General features: G+C 43.8%; 1 protein-coding gene across 1 annotated transcript in view; it reads right to left on the reverse strand.

Moving 5' to 3' along the window:
• cntn3a.1 (contactin 3a, tandem duplicate 1) overlaps nucleotides 1-19629 on the reverse strand; it is a gene marked incomplete at both ends in the record, with an annotated part of 119490 nt that overhangs the window by 42842 nt on the left and 57019 nt on the right. The window contains 2 exons of the mRNA XM_080732658.1: nucleotides 5656-5806; nucleotides 10572-10701. Of these exons, the coding sequence (XP_080588784.1) occupies nucleotides 5656-5806; nucleotides 10572-10701 (281 nt within the window). The remainder of the gene's footprint in view (nucleotides 1-5655; nucleotides 5807-10571; nucleotides 10702-19629) is intronic.

Consider the following 19629-nt stretch of genomic DNA (forward strand, 5'->3'; position numbering starts at 1 on the left):
TAGACTAGACGACTAATAGACTTCTAATAGTCGTCTAAATATAGACCGTCTACATTTAGAAGACTATTAGAAGTCTATTAGTCGTCTAGTCTAAGTTTAGACAACTAAAAAACTTTCAAATCTATACCACTATTAGACCACTTTTAGACAGCGTGCTTAGTGGGATGTCCTTTAACTTTATGTGAACATAATTATACAGTAGTACTGTGTCTATGTACATGTGCATGCGTGCATGAGTGTGTGTGTGTGTGTGTGTGTGTGTGTGTGTGCGTGCGTGCGTGCGTGCGTGCGTGCGTGCGTGCGTGCGTGCGTGCGTGCGTGCGTGCGTGTGTGTGTGTGTGTGTGTGTGACTTATGGCAACCTAATTATAATTTCAACACTATTGTTTTGACTGTAAAAAAAGAAATATTTTCAACAATAGATAATCATACTTTGCAAATGATTTATTCAGTAGGAATAAAGAGAAATACAGTATCCACTTAAAATATAGGCATACATAAGGCCTTGGCATGCCTTTGGCAGATATAAGTTCTTCAGTCTCTCACATCAACTGGGAGGGATTTTTGCTCACTCTTCAGTACAGAACTCCTCCAACCATGTGATGTTTAAGGGCTTTCTTGCATTCCCCCCAACAGTATTTAAATTACATTAAGATCTAGGATTTTATAATTCTATAAGCCTCCATTCCTTCTTTTTCAGCCATGGATTTGCTTGTTATGGTTTAGTGCATTGTCATATTGAAAGATCAATGTATCCTTCAGTTTTTGACGAATAGTATTCTCTTTTGGAGTGAAGAATTCATGGATGATTCCTTGCAAACTGGCCAGATTATGAAGCAACAAGGCAACCAGAACCCATAAAACTGCTACCACCATGCTTAACAGTTATAGGTATAATACTGTATGTTATTTTGTTCAAAGTCAGTTTTAGGTTTTCACTAAACTTGATGCCTGGCATTGTGGTCAAATAACTCAACTTAAGCCCAAACCACACCAATGATTCGCCATGCAACTCCTTGCAACTGGAGGTGAATCATTGGTGTGGTTTGGGCTTTACAGATGTTATGGCATGAGAATAATGTCAACAAGTAGCCCACACAGTCATGGGATTTATCAAGAGGAACATAGGGTTTCATTGTTCGAACAAAGTCAGTTCTAATATATCCCAAAGAAACCATGGATTAACGGTGACTTTTGCTGCAGCACTTCACATGCGCAATATTGCCCACAGCTCCGGGATTATGTCAGATTTATTGATATCCCTGTATGTCCTCCAGAGAACCATAAGGAAGGTGTGCAGAGTGTGTGGCGGTGGGTTTGAAGACAATAACAGACTTCAGAGGGAGAACCAACGGTGTAAAAAGCCCCTCTACCTCTCTCCCTTGTGAGAAGAATATACTTTTTTTTTTTGCTTGTTTCGATACAACACACACAACCAGTTCAGAGATAGCCCCATCCGAGGAGGCCAGCCCACTAAATATATCTCATAGGCTGATGTGCACAGAGGCTTCAAGCAGGTGAACAACCATACTGTAAGTCGGCAGGCTCTGATGGCATCGCAGGCCGTGTCCTCAGAGCATGCCCAGACCAGCTGGTGGTGGGAGTGTTTGCTGATAAATTCAACCTCTACCTCTCCCAGGGTATTGTTCCCCTGGGCTTACAGCTGTCCACTATAGACATTGCTTTTCAAACCTCCCCCAGGGTGGCATCTTTGCGCTGCTGTCTCGTGCTATCCTGTGACTTCCAGAGTGCTAATGACACCGGCGAGCTTGCAATCAACACTACAAGTCTACTAGTTATGTCAGGGACAGCTTAAAGTTATACCATGTAACTTTATTTATAAAACAAATCTTAAAATTGTCCTAACTGTTAAATCGCTAAAGTTTTAGAACACCCACTCCGTTATTTTCAGCTTCTAAAGCCTTCTCTTTATATGTTTTCTATGATCCTGACCGGGGCCCGGTTTTCGCGGAAAAATTACGTCATCATACACTACCGGCCAATCACAGCGAGGGTTATACACTGCCGGCCAATCACAGCGCATCTTGAAGTGGGGTCGCTATCACAATAGGGCGGCCATATTTGTAGGCGCCCGTGTGTCTCTCTATACTCGGGTGAAGGAGTCCGTTTCTCCGGAATGCCTGAACGCACAGGAACCCCTCTAAAGATAGATCTCGGCGAGGTGGAGGCAGACGCGGGGGTGTGAGGCCCGGTCCGCGGCGAAAAACGGCCGAAAGACGCGGACGCGACCGTGGTTTGCTATAGAGCTACTGACCACTAGTTGAGCAACTTACACAGTATAGCTTTAAGCAGTGCATGGTTGTAGTTACACACCGAAACGCTTGAATGAGTGGCTGAACAAAGAGTGTGTCGAACATCAACAAACAAAATGGGAACGTCCCTGTCCATCAAAAATAGCAAAAAAGCACCACAGAAAACTTTTAACCTCAACAGTGGTTGGGATTAAAGATATGAGCGACCTCGCCAGAGAACGAGATTTAAATGGATCGGGGTCCTGTCGCCTTTAGCTCAATTGACAGTAAATGCTTCAAGAGGTTGGGGCTTCATTTGTTTCATGTTACCCACCATGCAGGACCGATGGCAGTTTGCATATATCTACTGATGTAAGTAATTGCCATGGATCTTCACACTGCCAAGTAACCGCTGTGTGCATGCTGTTTGTGGACTCCAGCTCAGCATTCAATACAATAGTTCCTGCCAAATTGGAGACTGGGTCTGCAGCTGGTTAGTGGACCCTCCAGCACCACCTGGCCGTGGCCAGGTGGTGAGAATGGGAATGGGACCCTGAACACAGGAGCCTCTCAGGGCTGCATGCCGAGCCCTCTCCTCCACTCCCGGTACAACCATGACTTTGTGGTTATGCACAACTTGAACGTCATCACGTATGCTGACTGTATGACAGTGATGGGTCTAGTCGTCAACAAGAAGAAGACAGCCTGTGGGGACAAGGTCAGATCACGTCATTAGAACAACCTTGCCCTTAATATCAAGAAGACCCAGGAGCTGATCGCCAAATACAGGAAGCAGAGAAGACAGCACGCCCCATCTCCATCAATGGCGTCACAGTGGAGAGGTCAGTGACTTTGCGTACACATCTCCAAGGTCCTCACATGGGCCACACACACACACACACCATGCACGTGGTGAAAAGAGCACAACGATGTCTGTACAGCCTCAGGTGGCTGAAGAAATGTAGCATGAGCGCCCGCGTCCTCAGGACGTTCTACAGCAGCACCATCGAGAGCATTCTGACAAACTGGCTGGTATGGGAACTGCAGCGCCCTCTGACCGCAGTGCCCTACAGAGGTGGTGTGGAAGGCCCAGCACGTCGTTGCAGGTGAGCTTCTCTCCCTCCAGGCCATAAACACCTAGCGGTGTGTAGCTACAGCTAGCCAGGTTTAAGCGGATCATCAAAGACACTTTCAACCCCAGCCACAATCTGTTCACGCTGCGACCATCAGGCAGGCAATACCGCAGTATCCAAGGCCGAACGGACAGAAGGGATAGTTTCCACAACCAGGCTGCTGGACAAGCTGCTGGACAAGCGCTGAGCCATCTCAGTCATGTCATTACATTGATACCATCATTTTATGTATGACTAACTGTACACTCCCATTCATTTCACAGATATTTTATATCTGCTTTGATATGTCTTTTATTTGACGTAGGAACACTGTATTTATGGTATTTGTCTCTATATTTGATATTTTTACTGCTATACAATTTTTATTTAAAATGTAACTGCAATCTGTGGGTAGCTTGCACAAAATATAATTTCACCCACTTTTATATATAAACTTGTGATGTGACAATAAACTGGAGCTGTGTTGATTGTGAGTGGAGTGTGCATGCGCGAGCAAGAGCAAAGGCCACACACTTGATGTGTGTGAGTCATCTCTTCACACATTGCTTCCATTCTTTTCAGAAAGCCATATCACATCTACAGTAAGAACAGTAGTTCAGGGCTTTCATCAAATAACTATGACAACCCACTGCTGTCTTGACCAGCATCACCCCTGCAGAGGAGAATGCATTTCTCCTGGTTCATTAAAAATGTTTTAACATCTCCTCCTTCCTTGTTCAGCCTGACCTGTCCCTTTGTCTGTTCCGTCTGTCACAACGAGGTAATGAATTATTCCACAATTAACCTGGTTTGTAATGAAACAAGATGTTCGCCTGGGCTCCCCAGGGTCACTGTAACCACGGAGGCAGAAGAGGTTCGGGGAGGATATGCTAATCATGGAGCCAGGAATTGATTATTGCTTTTGGGGTATTCACCAGTGTCTTCCATATCTCAATGGTAGCCTGGATCATAGCCTAGATGCTCTAACAACCCTCTGGACCTTACACACTGCTAATGAACGGATGGATCAGCGCATCGATCCATGTGCCTTGGACCAGGAATGGCCAATTACCTTAAGTAAACACTGGAGAAACCAGCTCCACACGCAGCCAAGGGAGAGACGGGTACGGCATAGCGGCGGGGGGAGGAATGTAGATAGCCGGGCAGAGTGGTGGAGTACGTGTCGAATGCATTATGCAATTCAAATTGTATTGTGTCGTGCTGTGGTTCTGTTCTTCACAGTGGGTCACTATGAATATCAAGTGTGGAAGGCTGGAATATCAAACTGCTGAAATAGCAGATAAAGCAAATAGAGCACTCGACCTAAACCGTTTTTACAGTGGTAAAAGCTGGTCAAATATCAAACTGCAAATAAAGCGTTGGGGCCAAATCCATTTTCACAGTTATACCCATGGTATAAGTCCTCTTTCCTGCTTTCCCCCCCACAACTTTTCTATATTAAACCTGGTTCATACGTTCTCGTTTTGAAGGTCTCCCGTGCTGAAAATAGACGATCTACAAGTTCACGGCATGTCTCGATGCTACACATTGTGTACTTGAAAGTAGGGCTGTCACGATATGACATTTTACATGACGATTAATTGTCACTCAAATAATTGGCGATTAACGATTTAATTGTGTATTTGTCGTTGATAATTACATTTCTGTTTGGATTTTAGGCTTTGAAGTTGCATATGGTAGATATGACACATAACCTAAATATACAAATACATTACTGACATATTTGACAACTTACTACTTCAAAAATTACATTGATAGTGGAAATAGCCGATCTACAAGCTCACAACGCGTCGCGATGCGACGCGTTGTGAGCTTGTAGATCTGCTATTGCTTGTAGATCTGCTATCTGCTATTTCTGACATTTTTCAACATTCACGATTATGACGATTATTACAAAATAATTGCGATAATGTCAAATAATCACAATTAGACGATTATGTAATAATTGTGACAGCCCTACTTGAAAGATCAGCTTATGGGGCAGCACACTATGCTGTCTTGACGTTATACTGTACAGCAGATATATAAAATTAAATTCTAATGTTTCTGTCAGTTAGTTACTAGAACAATTCTTGTCAGTTTCCAGAGATTCAGTTTGAGGAGAAACTTTGGCATGAAACGCTTTGATATGGAACGAAAGCACAGCAGTAGAACATCAAGCTCACAGTAAAAAAAGAAAAGTCTGACTTCAACAATAGTTACATTTGTGACTTTCAACTGCGATCCATGGCTCCACACTGCTTCCTGCAAAGCATGTAAAACCATATATACCTGTGGTTTTCTCTCAGGGCTTCCTTCCCCTTCCTCCAGGAAATCATGCCCCGAGGAGACATCTTGGGCCTGCATTCGATCAGCACATCGCCACCCTGGCGGGCCAGAGTTTGGGCCTTCAGCAGATTTTGGGAGAAATCTGGAGCAATTGCTAAAAGAGAGGCAGAGAGGAGAGAGAAAAAGAATTCAGTGTGATATTCAGAGGGGAGTGGGGAGTGGGGGGGGCACAGAGAAAGCTCAATTTCCTCAGAGAAAGAGAGAGAGACAGAGCACACACGGGAGTAAAGTAGCATCGAAAGACATGCAGTTCACTGTGTCCATTAGGTAGGTCAGGTCATATATCCTTGTCCACACACACACACACACACACACACACACACACACACACACACACACACACACACACACACACAGACACACACACACACACACACACACACACACACACACACACACACACACACACACACACACACACACACAGACAGACAGACAGACAGACAGACAGACACACACACACACACACACACACACACACACACACACACACACACACACACACACACACACACACACACACACACACAGCACACTCATATGGCTGAGACAGCAGAGTGAGCAGACACAGAGCAATCATCCTTTTAAAACATTCATTCAAAGAGTTTCAGTTTTCCAATTCCTTGCCATTTTCCTTGATAGGGCACAATGCATCAAGCATTCAGCCATAGGCTTTCCAAAGCAAAAAAGGGGGGGGGGGGGAAGCAAAATACCCTGTAAAGTCCTCAGTGTTAATTTATCCATTTGCAACGCTAAGAGTTACGTTTGGTTACAAATGGACCAAATGGACCCACACACTATCAGAGTTAAATTAACCCTGAGAATTTTATTGTGTAGATGTAAAACAAAAGCGAGGCTTTGTTGCCGTTTCTTTAGGCCTTAATTACTGAGGCGCCGTCGTCTGGAGCTGTTTTGTATGCGAATTGACTCAGCAGAATACTCTTCAAAGCCAACGAGGCGCCCTGGTGCTATTGACAGCACAGAGCACCTGCAGATGCACATTCTCTATGCACAGCCATAGCCACTGCCATGCACGCACATACCTGACAATTATTTCTTGACACAGAGTGTGAAATGTCACGTCTTTCTCTAATCCCAACAGCACAACAGATATGCCATTAAACCCCTAGCCTGAGGTATAACATGCCGAGCTGGCCGTGAGAGGAATAAACTCTTCTTTACTACGGTCATTGACAACAAAAAAAAAAAAAGAAGAAAATAAATCACGCTTGTCAATGCCCTGAACCTATTGATGTTGTTTTTGTTGGCATAATGAAAACATGCCGTTTATAAGAGGATGTTTTAAATTGACGACAGACTGGGATATCCTCCTGGCTACAAAAATCTAACTAAGAAGAATTTAGTTTCTACTGTTTCTGTTAACAAACATGTTGATAAAGTATTCCATTAATCAGTCAAAGGCCTAGGGCTAGGCCTACAGTACTAACACTGCTCCTGAATTATGGTACACTGTACCATTGCCTGCTTTTAAATCTCAACTCAAAACATTTTTAAACTGGCCTATGCTTGTTGAGGGTAGCTTTGTCATAACTGTAAATACAATTATTTTTGTCTTTTATACTCTCTTTTTCCAAATGCTTTACCTGCTTGTTGTGACATTTATATTCATGTTAAGCATCTCTAAGCACTGGGAACGGACAATACAAAATAACATAACATATGATTAATGATATGTGCATATCACTAAAAGGTTGTCCACTAGAGAGTGCTGAAATGCCAAAAGCAATAGCCAAAGTATAAAATAATGCTTTTTAGCTCAACCTAATATTACACAGATGCTTTCCCAGCCTGTGGCCTCATGCCTACGACCATCAGTGCTTTTTTTATTTTTTTATTTTAAAAACAAAGCTATCATTAAACTTATTTATATGTAGAATATAAAACTACCTTTCCCCCTTAATCCATTCTCTGCCAAAAAATAACCCTCCCTCTCTATGTAGCTCCCTGCCAGGCCCGATAAACCAAAGAATTTAACAAGCTTTAAAATACATTTTGTATCGCCCCCGGAACTAAAAAAGCGGAACTAAACCTCTCGGAACGGTTTCTACAGGGACCCATTTGATCGTGGCACTATTACTATGGCAACCAGCAACAGGAAGCAGATTTCGTCCCTCCGAGCCATGGGATGGTTCACAGACTGTTTATACAACACAGGAGCCAGTTCCTGAACGGATTGTCAGTTCTTCACAGTTTTTTGTTTGTTTTGAAGCTGTGGACACCGTAAACACGCACGATGCATGGTTGGGGTCCGATCGTGCACGATGGATTCTCTCGCACCCACGTTAAAAGGTAAGGGAAGACAGGCAGTGAGCTACATAGTGATTTTCCCTGGACTATCGGGGGTTGTGATCAATGAGTTAATGTGCTCCTAGTTTTTAAGTTACAGTATTTTTAGATTTTGTGGAGGCCAGAAACAATAGATATTTGATAAACATTACAGCTCCCAGGATGTGTGCTCAGCTACTACCCTGGGTAAATAAAGAAAAATAATAAAAGAAATTACACAGTCATATTACACCAGCTTGTGGCAAGCTAAAACCCTTGAAAGGTAATTGCATCTTTCTAAACATTACCCAAATATATATACTGTATATTAAACTCAAATTACATTAAGCTGAATTAAGTTGCCTTTCACATCTAAAGCTCACTAGTGGATTTATTCTTGCACTTAATACAGGCACAAACAATCCAACTGCAAACATAAACAAAAATAATTGCTAGGTTTCTAATAAAAAACTGCAGAAACTCCTTTGAACAATGTTTTAGAGACATTTATTCTTATACATCTATTCCTTTTAATCCTGACCTGAGCATCTATCATTGCGGCTGCAAAGTTGACCCACCGCTGACAACGTCGACAGATGGGGGAGGGTTAATCTTGGTAAACTGTGTTGTTTGGGCCATTCATCAATCAAATAAAACATGTTTAGATTATAGTTGTGATGCCATATCCTGAGAGGACGCTCGGGTTAACTCAGTGAGTGACGCTGCTCTTAGGTGCGTCCAGAGTATGGGAAGGTATTGCGGACAAGTGGCCAAGTTGGGCTTGGCTTAAAGGACAACTAATGAAGAGATAGTGACTACTAGCAACTGCATATACTGTAGACCAGCTTGCGCTTCACACAAGCTGGTAAGAACAGAAACATGAAGGCTATAACATTAGAACAAGCACTGTAGATGGTCACTTTGAAAAATAGAACAAGCCTGTAGCACTGCTAGAACAGCAAAGTATTGTATGAGTTACAATTATATTATATTTGAATTATATTATATGAATTAATATATTATTATTATTCAAATATAACTGTAGGTGGCTACTTAGTATGAAAACCTCCAGCTCATGTCTGTCTGTCTGTCTGTCTGTCCGTCTGTCTGTCACACCTCATGCTCTTCTAACATCACAATGATGCAAATGAATGTCCAAGACAGAATTCATTTGCACTATCCTGACATCATAATGATGACTTGACCAGCTCAGCAGAAGGACATAGCTGACCTGTTCCGACATAACAATGATGACTCGACCAGCTCAGAGTTCTCAACAGGCCCGAAAATTAAGGGCTGGCCCTAACTGGGCCGGCGCAAGGCCTTGTCTGGCCTTACTAATTAGGATACATTTTACGCCGTACCCGGCCCAAAAACACCAATATTAAGTCCATTATGGGCATTCCCAGATGATGCCCTGTTAGGGCAACCACACTAATACAATCCATTTTATGCCCATATATGGAGATCCCTGGCTGATGTTATCAATATTAAGCCCATATCTGGGAATGCCCATATATGGACATAGCCCATATCTGGGAATGCCCATGTATGGACATAGCCCATATCTGGGAATGCCCATATATGGACATATTGTGTCAGTCTCATGTGGTATATGACTTCAAATCATGTCAGATGTCAATCATCTCCATATTTGGGAAAATACAGTATGGCCAAATCGTGTCCATCTGTGCATTCTTTTGGTCAAAGTTGATCCCATGACAAAGCACCAGTGCTCGCCCAGCAGTCTGCTGTCACCCAGCCGGATGGTGCACGCGCCCATGTGCGTCCCTTCTCGCCCTTAGGGCGTCTTACTGGTGATTATCATGATTATTATTGATTATTATTAACCCTATTAGTGCCTATCCCGAACAAGTTCGGCTTTATTTCAATCCAATCCAATATTTTATTTGCTATTTTACTTACCCCGAGCTGCTTGGAGCAACGTGGGTGGTCCTTGCTCGTGGCAGCGCTTGCCAACGAGAGACGCTAGATGGTTCGACGATTTATTCCATTGAAAATGGTTTAAAATAAAGTTTAGAGCCCCCCAAAAAAAACTCAATATATACTGTCGGCGGCGCGACGTATTCCAGGGTGCCTATCCCGAACTAGTTCGGGATATTTAAAAAAATGAATTATTTAATCGGAGGCCTCAACGAAGCCCCGGTCTAAACGTCCATCCATGGTCCAGGCCAACACTCGGCCATACACGGGCCGTAGTCGCGCTAACGGCCGCATCGCGCCGCCCACTCCAATAATAAATCACATCTTTAGACAGGATTTTCTCCGGATTGTGTTCCCAGACCCAAAGAGAAAGTTTTTTGCGACTGAAATAGCTTTAGATCGGACTTCTAAATGGGTTAGCATTTTGGCTACGTGTCAGCTAGCTTCCTCCTCTCGTCACCCATAGCATTGGCTGGAGTGAAATCCCAAGGCACTTGGGACAGTGTCGACGGAAGCTAGAGCGAAGGTCTATAGAGAAATTTCTGGCACTCTAGCGCCCCTTGTGGCCGGCGGCACTGTATGAGTTAAGAACCGTTTCACTTATTTGGTAAAATTAGTGCCAGTCTTACCTATGACTCTGAGCTCAGTGTTGGTGAAGACTCGTCCATGCTTGTTTTCTGCCACACACTGGTACATACCAATGTCGGCCAGCTTCAGGCTACTGATGGTCAGCACCCCATTATTTACTTGAACTCTGTCCTGGAAAAAAACACAAAAACATATGTTAAGAAATAATATACAAAGTAAGGTACAGATATAGCAACATGCTGCACTCTGAACAACATCTGAACTAGAGTGTTCAACGTTTTTGCGCCAAGGTCCCTTAGTTGAGAGAGAGATGAAGCAGGGACTAGGCCTGGGGCGGTATGGACATTTTGTTACCGCGATTACCGTCTTCCCATTTACCGCCGGTACTGCGGTAATTACCGCACCCCCAAATCTATTAATTAAGCTTTGGCGATAAGCCAAAATATTGCAATCATCTTCCCAAAAGTCGCCTCTCCACAGTGGAGAGGAGACACAGCCTGACTGCCCGAGTTATACTTCTCTGTACAGCACAGCGGGTCTGGCTTTCAAAGGAGCAGATCTACAAGCTCACAACACATCGCATCCGCGACGCGTTCTGAGCTTTTAGTTCTGCACTGTCGGGTTACCATAGTAACGTAGGCTAGCTACTTGGGCTTTTCAGACACGAACAGCTGTGTGAACAAACCAGAAGAGGAAGGGTAGTCAGATCGTGTACAGTGATTCTGTAAACTCACGTCACGTCTCAACTCTCAAATCGCAGTGATTGAGTGCTGCTATATACAGGTTTTAGTTACAAGACTTGACAGAAAAGGTTATAAAATCGCCGACGCGCCGTACGGGGCACAACGTGCGACGCGGTGGAGAAAGTAAAATAGTTTCATTTTCGGTTTTACTCCACGCGGCCCGCGCTCCGCCAGTAATCCGTATGAATAAAAAAAGATATGCCACAACACAAGGTATGTATTAACATCCTTGTGTCGAGTGGATTACAGAGAAAGTGTATGCTGCTCCGTCATAGAGTTGTGCTCCGTACCCTGCTCTGTGCACTGTGTGCAGGGCGTGATTCAGTGTTACCAGATGGGTAGCCTGGGCTGGCTTCCAATTTCGGGCTTTTGATCCGGTCGGGAGCGGAAGATCTCCTACGTTTTTCTGTAGTCCAAAACGGACTACACTTTGGCCGGAAACAACGACCGGAAACAGTTTTAACCCGTACTTGCGCATGCGCTAACTACATGGCTAACGACTTGCGCATGCGCTAACTGGGTTGAAACTGTTTCCGGTCGTTGTTTCCGGCCAAAGTGTAGTCCGTTTTGGACTACAGAAGAACGTAGGAGATCTTCCGCTCCCGACCGGATCAAACGGCCCGTTTAGTAAACGAAGACCAGGCTTTCCCCCAGCGGAAAGCCTGGTGATGCGAGGTTACCAGATGGGAAATGTTGAATTATCGTACCGGAGGCTCAGAATTATCGTATTTGACATGAAACTATCGTACACGGCCAAAAAAGAGAAATCACTCGCGTAAAAACGTAATTTCACCAAAAAATGCGTCTTTAGTGTAAGAAACGACCTCGTTTTAGACTCCTGCGTGACAAAAACGCATCAGATTTGCTGTGTGGAGGCAGGCAACTTCTTGGAGCTTACACAAATAAAAGCCTGAAACTGGTCTGGAAAGATGCAACCAGTGTTTTTAATGCCTCCAAGTACAGATCTAGGGTCAGATTGACTGATTTCCTGGCTTATTTTGAGAAGCCAAACCAGATCCCAGATCAGCAGCCAGGGAAAATAGTGAATTCACGCTCTTTTTGATGATATGCCAAAATTATCGTACATTTGGGCATTTTTTGAATTATTGATCGTACATCGTACAGAGGGTCAAATTATCGTACAAATACGATAATTATCGTACGTCTGGCAACACTGGCGTGATTCCTAAACCCACCAGGATTGAGTTAAGACCCGCCTCACTCCTGGAAGTCCTCGCGTTTCCACAAGGCGGGTCTTAACTCAAGCCTGGTGGGTTTAGGAATCACGCGTGTGCAGGTCTGTGTCTGAGTGACGTATGTGGCTTCCAACGTGTGGTACACGGCCCAGAGCAGAGCGGCATGGAGCGCATGCGGTCCTCGCTTCTCCCCCGTTTTAAAACTCGCTTGTTTTCCAATAAAAAATATACCTTTTTTTTTGTCTTTTTACCGCGGTAAGCACAATGACACCGCGGTAGACCTCGGTATACCGCGGTACGGCGGTACGGCGGTTACCGCCTCCAACCCCCCCCCCACAACCTTATCATAGATTCCACACTTTCATTCCTTGACAGCACAATCATGAGTGTATTTTGGGATTCATGTCAATGTGTGTTTTCAGATACTGAACCACTTGAACCGTCAATACTTCAAAAAACTTGACCTTTCACTCTGTACTTAGTCTGCTCTTTGCCGAAAATAGCCGATCTACAAGCTCACAACGCCTCGTGTTGGGAATTGCTATTTTTGGCTAAAGTTATCCGAATAGGGACGCTAGGGTTCAAGTGGTTAATATAAAAAAGGACAAAGATTTGGAGGACCCCCCTGTAGTAACTCTGAGGACCTCCTTGGGGTCCCAGACCCCCTGTTATAGACCCTGCTCTAGACCACAATATTGCTCAGTGGTTTGGTTATTATTATAGCTGCTTTCAGCACCATGAATGTACTTACATGTTGCACATGTTTGTATGAAACTACATTATTGGGCGACAGTTTCGGCCAGTAGGTCGCCCTACTGAGCATGCATGCTGGAAGTGCACATACATGATATGCGGCATGCCTTTTGAGTTACACAACACATGCTTGGAGACGGACACGCTATTCAAGGAAAATCAAACAACAATGGTTCTTTTTGCAAACATAATGGCGCCGCTTATTTGATTACTTCAGCGTGGACTTCAGCCTGTTATTGTAGGTCTCTCTATGTGTGTGTGACTTGCAAAGTGATTACTCCTCCCCCATGTCTCTGTTCCGCCTGGCAGGGTGTGTGTGCGTGTGTCTCGCTTCAAACCCACCAAATAAGCGCTTGCACACACGCTTGATTGGTTGACTGTTCTCGCCACACCTGGCCACAGTGGGACGTCTGCTCAATGCATTTCAATGACATGCATTTTAATGACAGATATGTTCACCCTTGAACATATTTTAGTCATTGCCTTTGAATTAATTGTCCCCCTGATGCTCCTAATTACTACTACTGAATAAGTAAGCCTTGCCGAGCCATGAGGCTCATAAGGCAGGAGGCAAACTCCTGTTTCTGTAGTGTGAGGCAGCTCGATGTACAAGTACACTCCCTAGACATGAGGCTGGAGCTTACCCCCATTCCAATACCTTGAAGCTGAGTGCCAAGCAGGATCCCATTTTAGAGTCTTTGGTATGACCCGGCCAGGGATCGAAATATATGTTGCTACAAGCATTTCTCTTTTTACCTCCGCTTCTATGCTGCCACAGTACGCGCTACAGGTCACCAGCACTTTCGCCTAGGAAATATTCGCCTACACGCATTTGGTCCTTTCGCCTGGCATTTTCGCCGTGGAGGAGAGTCTTTTCACCTACCTGTCTGAGCCATTTCGCCTACCCTCAATTCTGCTGTCAGACTGTCCATGTTTGCATATTATCTCTTTGTCATTTAAATATCATAGTGACTGTGACAGTGGTGTCAAGTGAATCTAACAGTTTATTTGACATTCATTATTTACATCACATTTTATTCCTAAAAGAAATGGCAAAATTATTTGTTATGCCTGTTGACAGGCAAGGTTGTTTAGATGTAGCATATATCTATATATAGGCTAATAGCCTACATATATATTTTGTATAGCCTAATGTTTAAACAATAGGCTATAGGCCTACAATACTGTTCATTGTACAATACTGTTCAATACTGCACCAAAGAATTTATAGTATCGGGACATGGATTCATTAATTATTTGGGCGCACCTGATTCCAATAGCTCTGTATTGATGTGATTACTATGGAGTGCATATAGGATAGCCATAGGTTTGACATGTAACACCACTGTCACAGTCACTATAATATTTAAATGACAAAGAGATAATATGCAAACATCATGGACAGTCTGACAGCAGAATTGAGGGTAGGCGAAATGGCTCAGACAGGTAGGTGAAAAGACTCTCCTCCACGGCGAAAATGCCAGGCGAAAGGACCAAATGCGTGTAGGCGAATATTTCCTAGGCGAATATGCCTGACACCGCGCTACAGATTGCTGCCAAATGCACTTTTACTGTTCTCTATTACAACGTTTAATCAACCATGTAATCTAACAACAAATGCTATCTCATTTCCATCACCACCTACCCTTCTGCATATACACTGTATACCAAATTCTCAACTCGCATCAATCATACCCACTACCCAAAACAACACCTTGATTGCTCACTACATGTAGACAATTACTAAATCTTTGCACCAATAAACACAACACTGTGTTAACCACGCAGAGATTCTGCACACGCCTGAAGGGAGCTTTTGTCTAGTACGGTATATATAATTGACAGTCATAGTAGATGCAATACAGTAACAACTCTTGATGCTGAAACAATTACTGTATGTCCATGCTGGCTAAGTCTTGCATCCTACCGGGATTCTCTCTTCTACATAAAGAGTCTTTGTATCCACAATTAAATCTTCGTATTTTCTCACTTAACTTCTTACAGTATGTGCTAGGCTGCAGATTGCATTGCAACTTGAGGGAGAGGGAAGGCACACACATGGCATTTTCTAAATTGCTCATTGCAAAATAAGTACGAGAGAACTGTAAACAAACGGTGGCAGCCCATTTAAGAAACCATTTGGAACACTGTGCATTCTTTTGACACAAAGACTATAATCACAGTATAATAAGTGTATAGATCCAGTAGAATACACCTATGTGCCCTTAAGCACCAAGGACAGCACCACGGATAGCACCACGGACAGCAACGTTGTTGCTAAGTCTCCCCCCCCCCCCCCTCTCTCTCTCTCTCTGTCGTGTGGAGGATCTTAATGAATGGACTCGCTTAGCAAATGTGGTGTAGTCACTAGGCACCCACACTCCAACACATTTCAAATTGAAACATTTGATTGACCGGAGAAGCAAACGTAATTGACACAAGGTATTAACAATCAGATATTGCAGATCATAGAGAAATTGCAAGATAGTTATAACATTGGGCTGTATTGTACTGTACATTGATCACAGTGACTGATGCACATTGCACAAGCTTTAAGGTTACAATGTTTGAATGCATAATGTATAATATTCGTACTTATTGAGAATATCACACCAAAACCAGATGACACCTGTGACCACAACGAGGTGTGTGCCTCATTTTTATCTCCTCGCCGTCATTATGGCTTTTCACTTACAGTATTCAGTTTTTCTTGTATATTTTACAGTACTCTACTCTACAGTAGCCGCTTATTTAAGGTATGACATACACATTACTTTTTTCGGCGATGACTTACACTAGCCTGCAGAATTTTGATTAGAACCCGCTACTCACATGAACCACCGGGGACTTGAAGGGGAAGGAGAGCCATTGTTAGTGGTGCAATGAAGTTGGAGATCAAATTGAGCACCGCTCCCTCCCTAGTATCCTACTAACCCACGTGAATTTGTTAGACAAGAAACTGGATAAACTGAAAGCAAGGATTGTCTTTCACCGGGAAACTACAAGGACTACAGCATCAAGTGCCTCCCTGAGACCTGGGGACATCCCCATGCCACTTCACCAGGGGGATTTACCTTGCTTCAGGCAGCCAGGGACCAAACAGCTGTCCTGGAAATCAAAAAGTGGGGCTGGGGGTTTTGATCAACTATCATGCTGCGATCAAACAAATGTGCATTCCCTCCAGTCTCTCTGCTATCTCCCACTACGATATGGCTCCCAAGGGAGTTCACAACTATTGTTCTACTCACTGTTTACATTCCGCCACAGGCGAACACCGACCAGGCTAACAAAGAGCTACACAAGGCTATTAGCATTGCAGAGAATCAACATCCAGAGGCTGCTTACATCATGGTTGAGGATTTCAACCAAGCGTCTCTGTGGAAAGTATTTGCAAAATACTTCCAGCACATGACCATTCATCAATACTCCTCCCACAGCTGGATACTGTAGGCTACTTTCTGTTGGATCAACGGCCGGCACTGAGAATGGACTTCAAGACAACACTTGACTCACTGACCCTCAACACAGGAGCCTGCCAGGGCTGCATTCTGAGCCTCCTCCTCTACTCCTTCTACACTCATGACTGCATGGTTACACACAGCTCCAACCTGGCCATTTTATTTCCCTACATTTAAGGATTTTTCCCTCCCTTTTTTAAAATACAATTTAAAACAAACAAACAAACACATCTGAGAAATTCCATACGTTTTAATAATATATAATTAACTGTGAGCTTATAGATCATCTATTTTCACTACTTTGGGTCCAGGGCAAACGTCTTATTTCCCACTTGGGAGCTAAAATGTTTGGGAACCGCTAAAATGTTTGGGAACCACTGGCCTAGAGGAGAGAGGTTGAAAACCTGACACAATCGTACCAGGAGAACAGCCACTCAACGTCGATAAAACCAGCAGCGTAAGAAATCCGGCATGGGGCTCAAGTTCCGTCTTCTACTGAGGCACCACTAAGAGCATCCTGACCAGTTGTATCACTGTCTGGTACGCCAACTGTATTTCCCTAAAGCACAAAGCACTGCAAAAATTCTAAATGTATAAATATTTCAAAGTTCAGCTCAATTGGACCTGGTGTGTGTGCATGTGACAAATACAGACATATACACTGTACAGCTTCAACTTTGTCGGTCTATAAATGCATAGAATCTATGCATGTCTGTCCCCTCTCCACACACCTCTTATCTCAAGACCTGTACACTGATCGAGGACCCAAAGGAGTGCGCCCAGAAGAGCTGTGTCCCTTTGATGCCCATACATATGGAGATCCCTGACACCAGGCATGTCCAACAATAGCTGCCCACCAAGGGCTTGAACTTTAACTGACGATAAGCAGAAAAGCAGGGCTGCCTGTCCAGCAACAGGGACAGCGACAGTCACACAGAAAAACCACGGCAGGGCACAGTCGGCGAGGGAAAGGTAAAGGAAATGGGTATTCTTGTCACAGTGCGTTTGCAAATACAGTATGTGAAATGTGTCCCCTGCATTTAACCCATCCTAACAGTTAAGTGCAGTGGGTGCTATTAATACAGCGCCAGGGGAGTAGTTAGGGGTTAAGTGCTCAGGATCACTAAGACACAGACCGGGGCCAGGGGGGCCAACCAGAGACCTTCTGATTCCCAGAAGGCCTCTCCTCTACCCATTCAGCTATGGCTTCTAGAAACACAAGAGTCTGTGCAGAGACGCCGACAGTCAACCAGATGAACCACGACAGTGCCACAGGCATTAAGGAACCCGAGGCTTCGAAAGGGACAGCGGCAATTAAACAGACGAAACGCGGCGGAGCAGAGCAGCGAGATGCGAGGGGCCGCAGGGTGTCGCGCCGACAGTCAAACAGATGAACCGCGGCGGAGCACGGGGAGCAAGGGAATATTTTAATTTCATAATGAAAGTCAATGGCAGTCAGATCGGCCTGAAAACTTGCTCAAACATGGAGTCATGCATCATAGATGCGTCATAGGTGATTTACGTCACAGACTGGCCACAAGAGGAGATCCACATGAAGAACAAAGCGAAGGCTTTTGAATGCTCTTTTTTCTTCTTCTTTTTTGCAACAGAAAGCAGATAGTATAAGCCATTTTGATCCTTCTGTCTTTTTCAAGCATATACTTGAAATACTTGAAACATTGAATACATTGAATACTATCTCCGATTTGTTCTTCATGATTCTGTTTTGGCTCAGCACCAAAAAATGGAGGATGTCCGTAATTCTTGCTTTGAATGAGCTCCACATGAAGTCACGCCATTATTGGACCCCATATTGTTCTTTCTACCTTCTACCAGTACTGTGCTGTGGTGTGGTATATCAGTACCCTTGGAGTTTCTATTGGAAGACTGAGTCATTTTTCATCCTGCTTTATCAGCCGAGGACGTAATGAACCTAGCACCCTTTGAAAGGCCAGCACCAAAAATATCAGGTCATATTCCTACTACTCTTACCACTAGTCTGCTTACTGTAAGTCTCTCTGGATGAAGAGTGTCTGCTAAACGCTTAAGTCAAGCCATGCTGAGCCATGTGACCCATAGCGCAGAAGTCTATCCTGTTTCTGTAGCGTGATATACAGTACACCCCCTGGACATGATGTTAGTATGTCACAGTACAGGGACTTGCCCCCAACCCAACCCTTGTCAGTGACCCAAAACCTGGGCCAGTGACCCAAAATGTGGGTCACTGACAACAATTGATATAGTATACAGCAGGGGTGTCCAAAGGGCGGCCTGGGGGCCAAATGCGGCCCGAGGACACATTTTCTACAGCCCGCGGCTTCATTCCTAAATTGTATTATAAATGGCACACCAGCACCGTAAAACAAGAATATTTTCCCGGAGTATAATTTGTCAGGATTCCTTGGTCCCTGTTGTCTCATTCTGAAGGGGTCAAAGAAAGGCTGTTTTATTGTATTTTTTTTACCTTGCACATCTGGTTATTTGTGTGAAATAATTTGTTCAGAGCACATACCCGACAAAAGACCAATTGATATCAAATATTGATGATGATAGTTAAATAAAATTGTTTAATTGTGACGCATGTACATTATGTGACTTTGTTATGGTCAGACCGAAAGTACATTACAGTAAGTCAGGAGATGTAGTCGGCCCGTGGGTGTTTTCATATTTTCTAACACCCCAGGTATATACTGTAGTATATACTGTATATCAATATTTATATGAACAGCTTCACCTGTGACCTGCTGAAACAGAGACCACTGGATTCAAAATGTAAAAGATGCGGGTATCATTTTGATGTTTTTTTATCAGAGAAGAGTTACCACCATCCCAATTATCACCTTGTATGAATGGCAAATCTGAGATTGCTGTGCTAAAACACCTCTGAGATGGGTACTTAGGACTACATGTGGACATTTTAAGTAGTAATGATGTCAACTGTGCTGCACA

Source organism: Nannobrachium achirus, assembly GCF_963921795.1.
Source record: "Nannobrachium achirus genome assembly, chromosome: 9".
NCBI lineage: Eukaryota > Metazoa > Chordata > Actinopteri > Myctophiformes > Myctophidae > Nannobrachium > Nannobrachium achirus.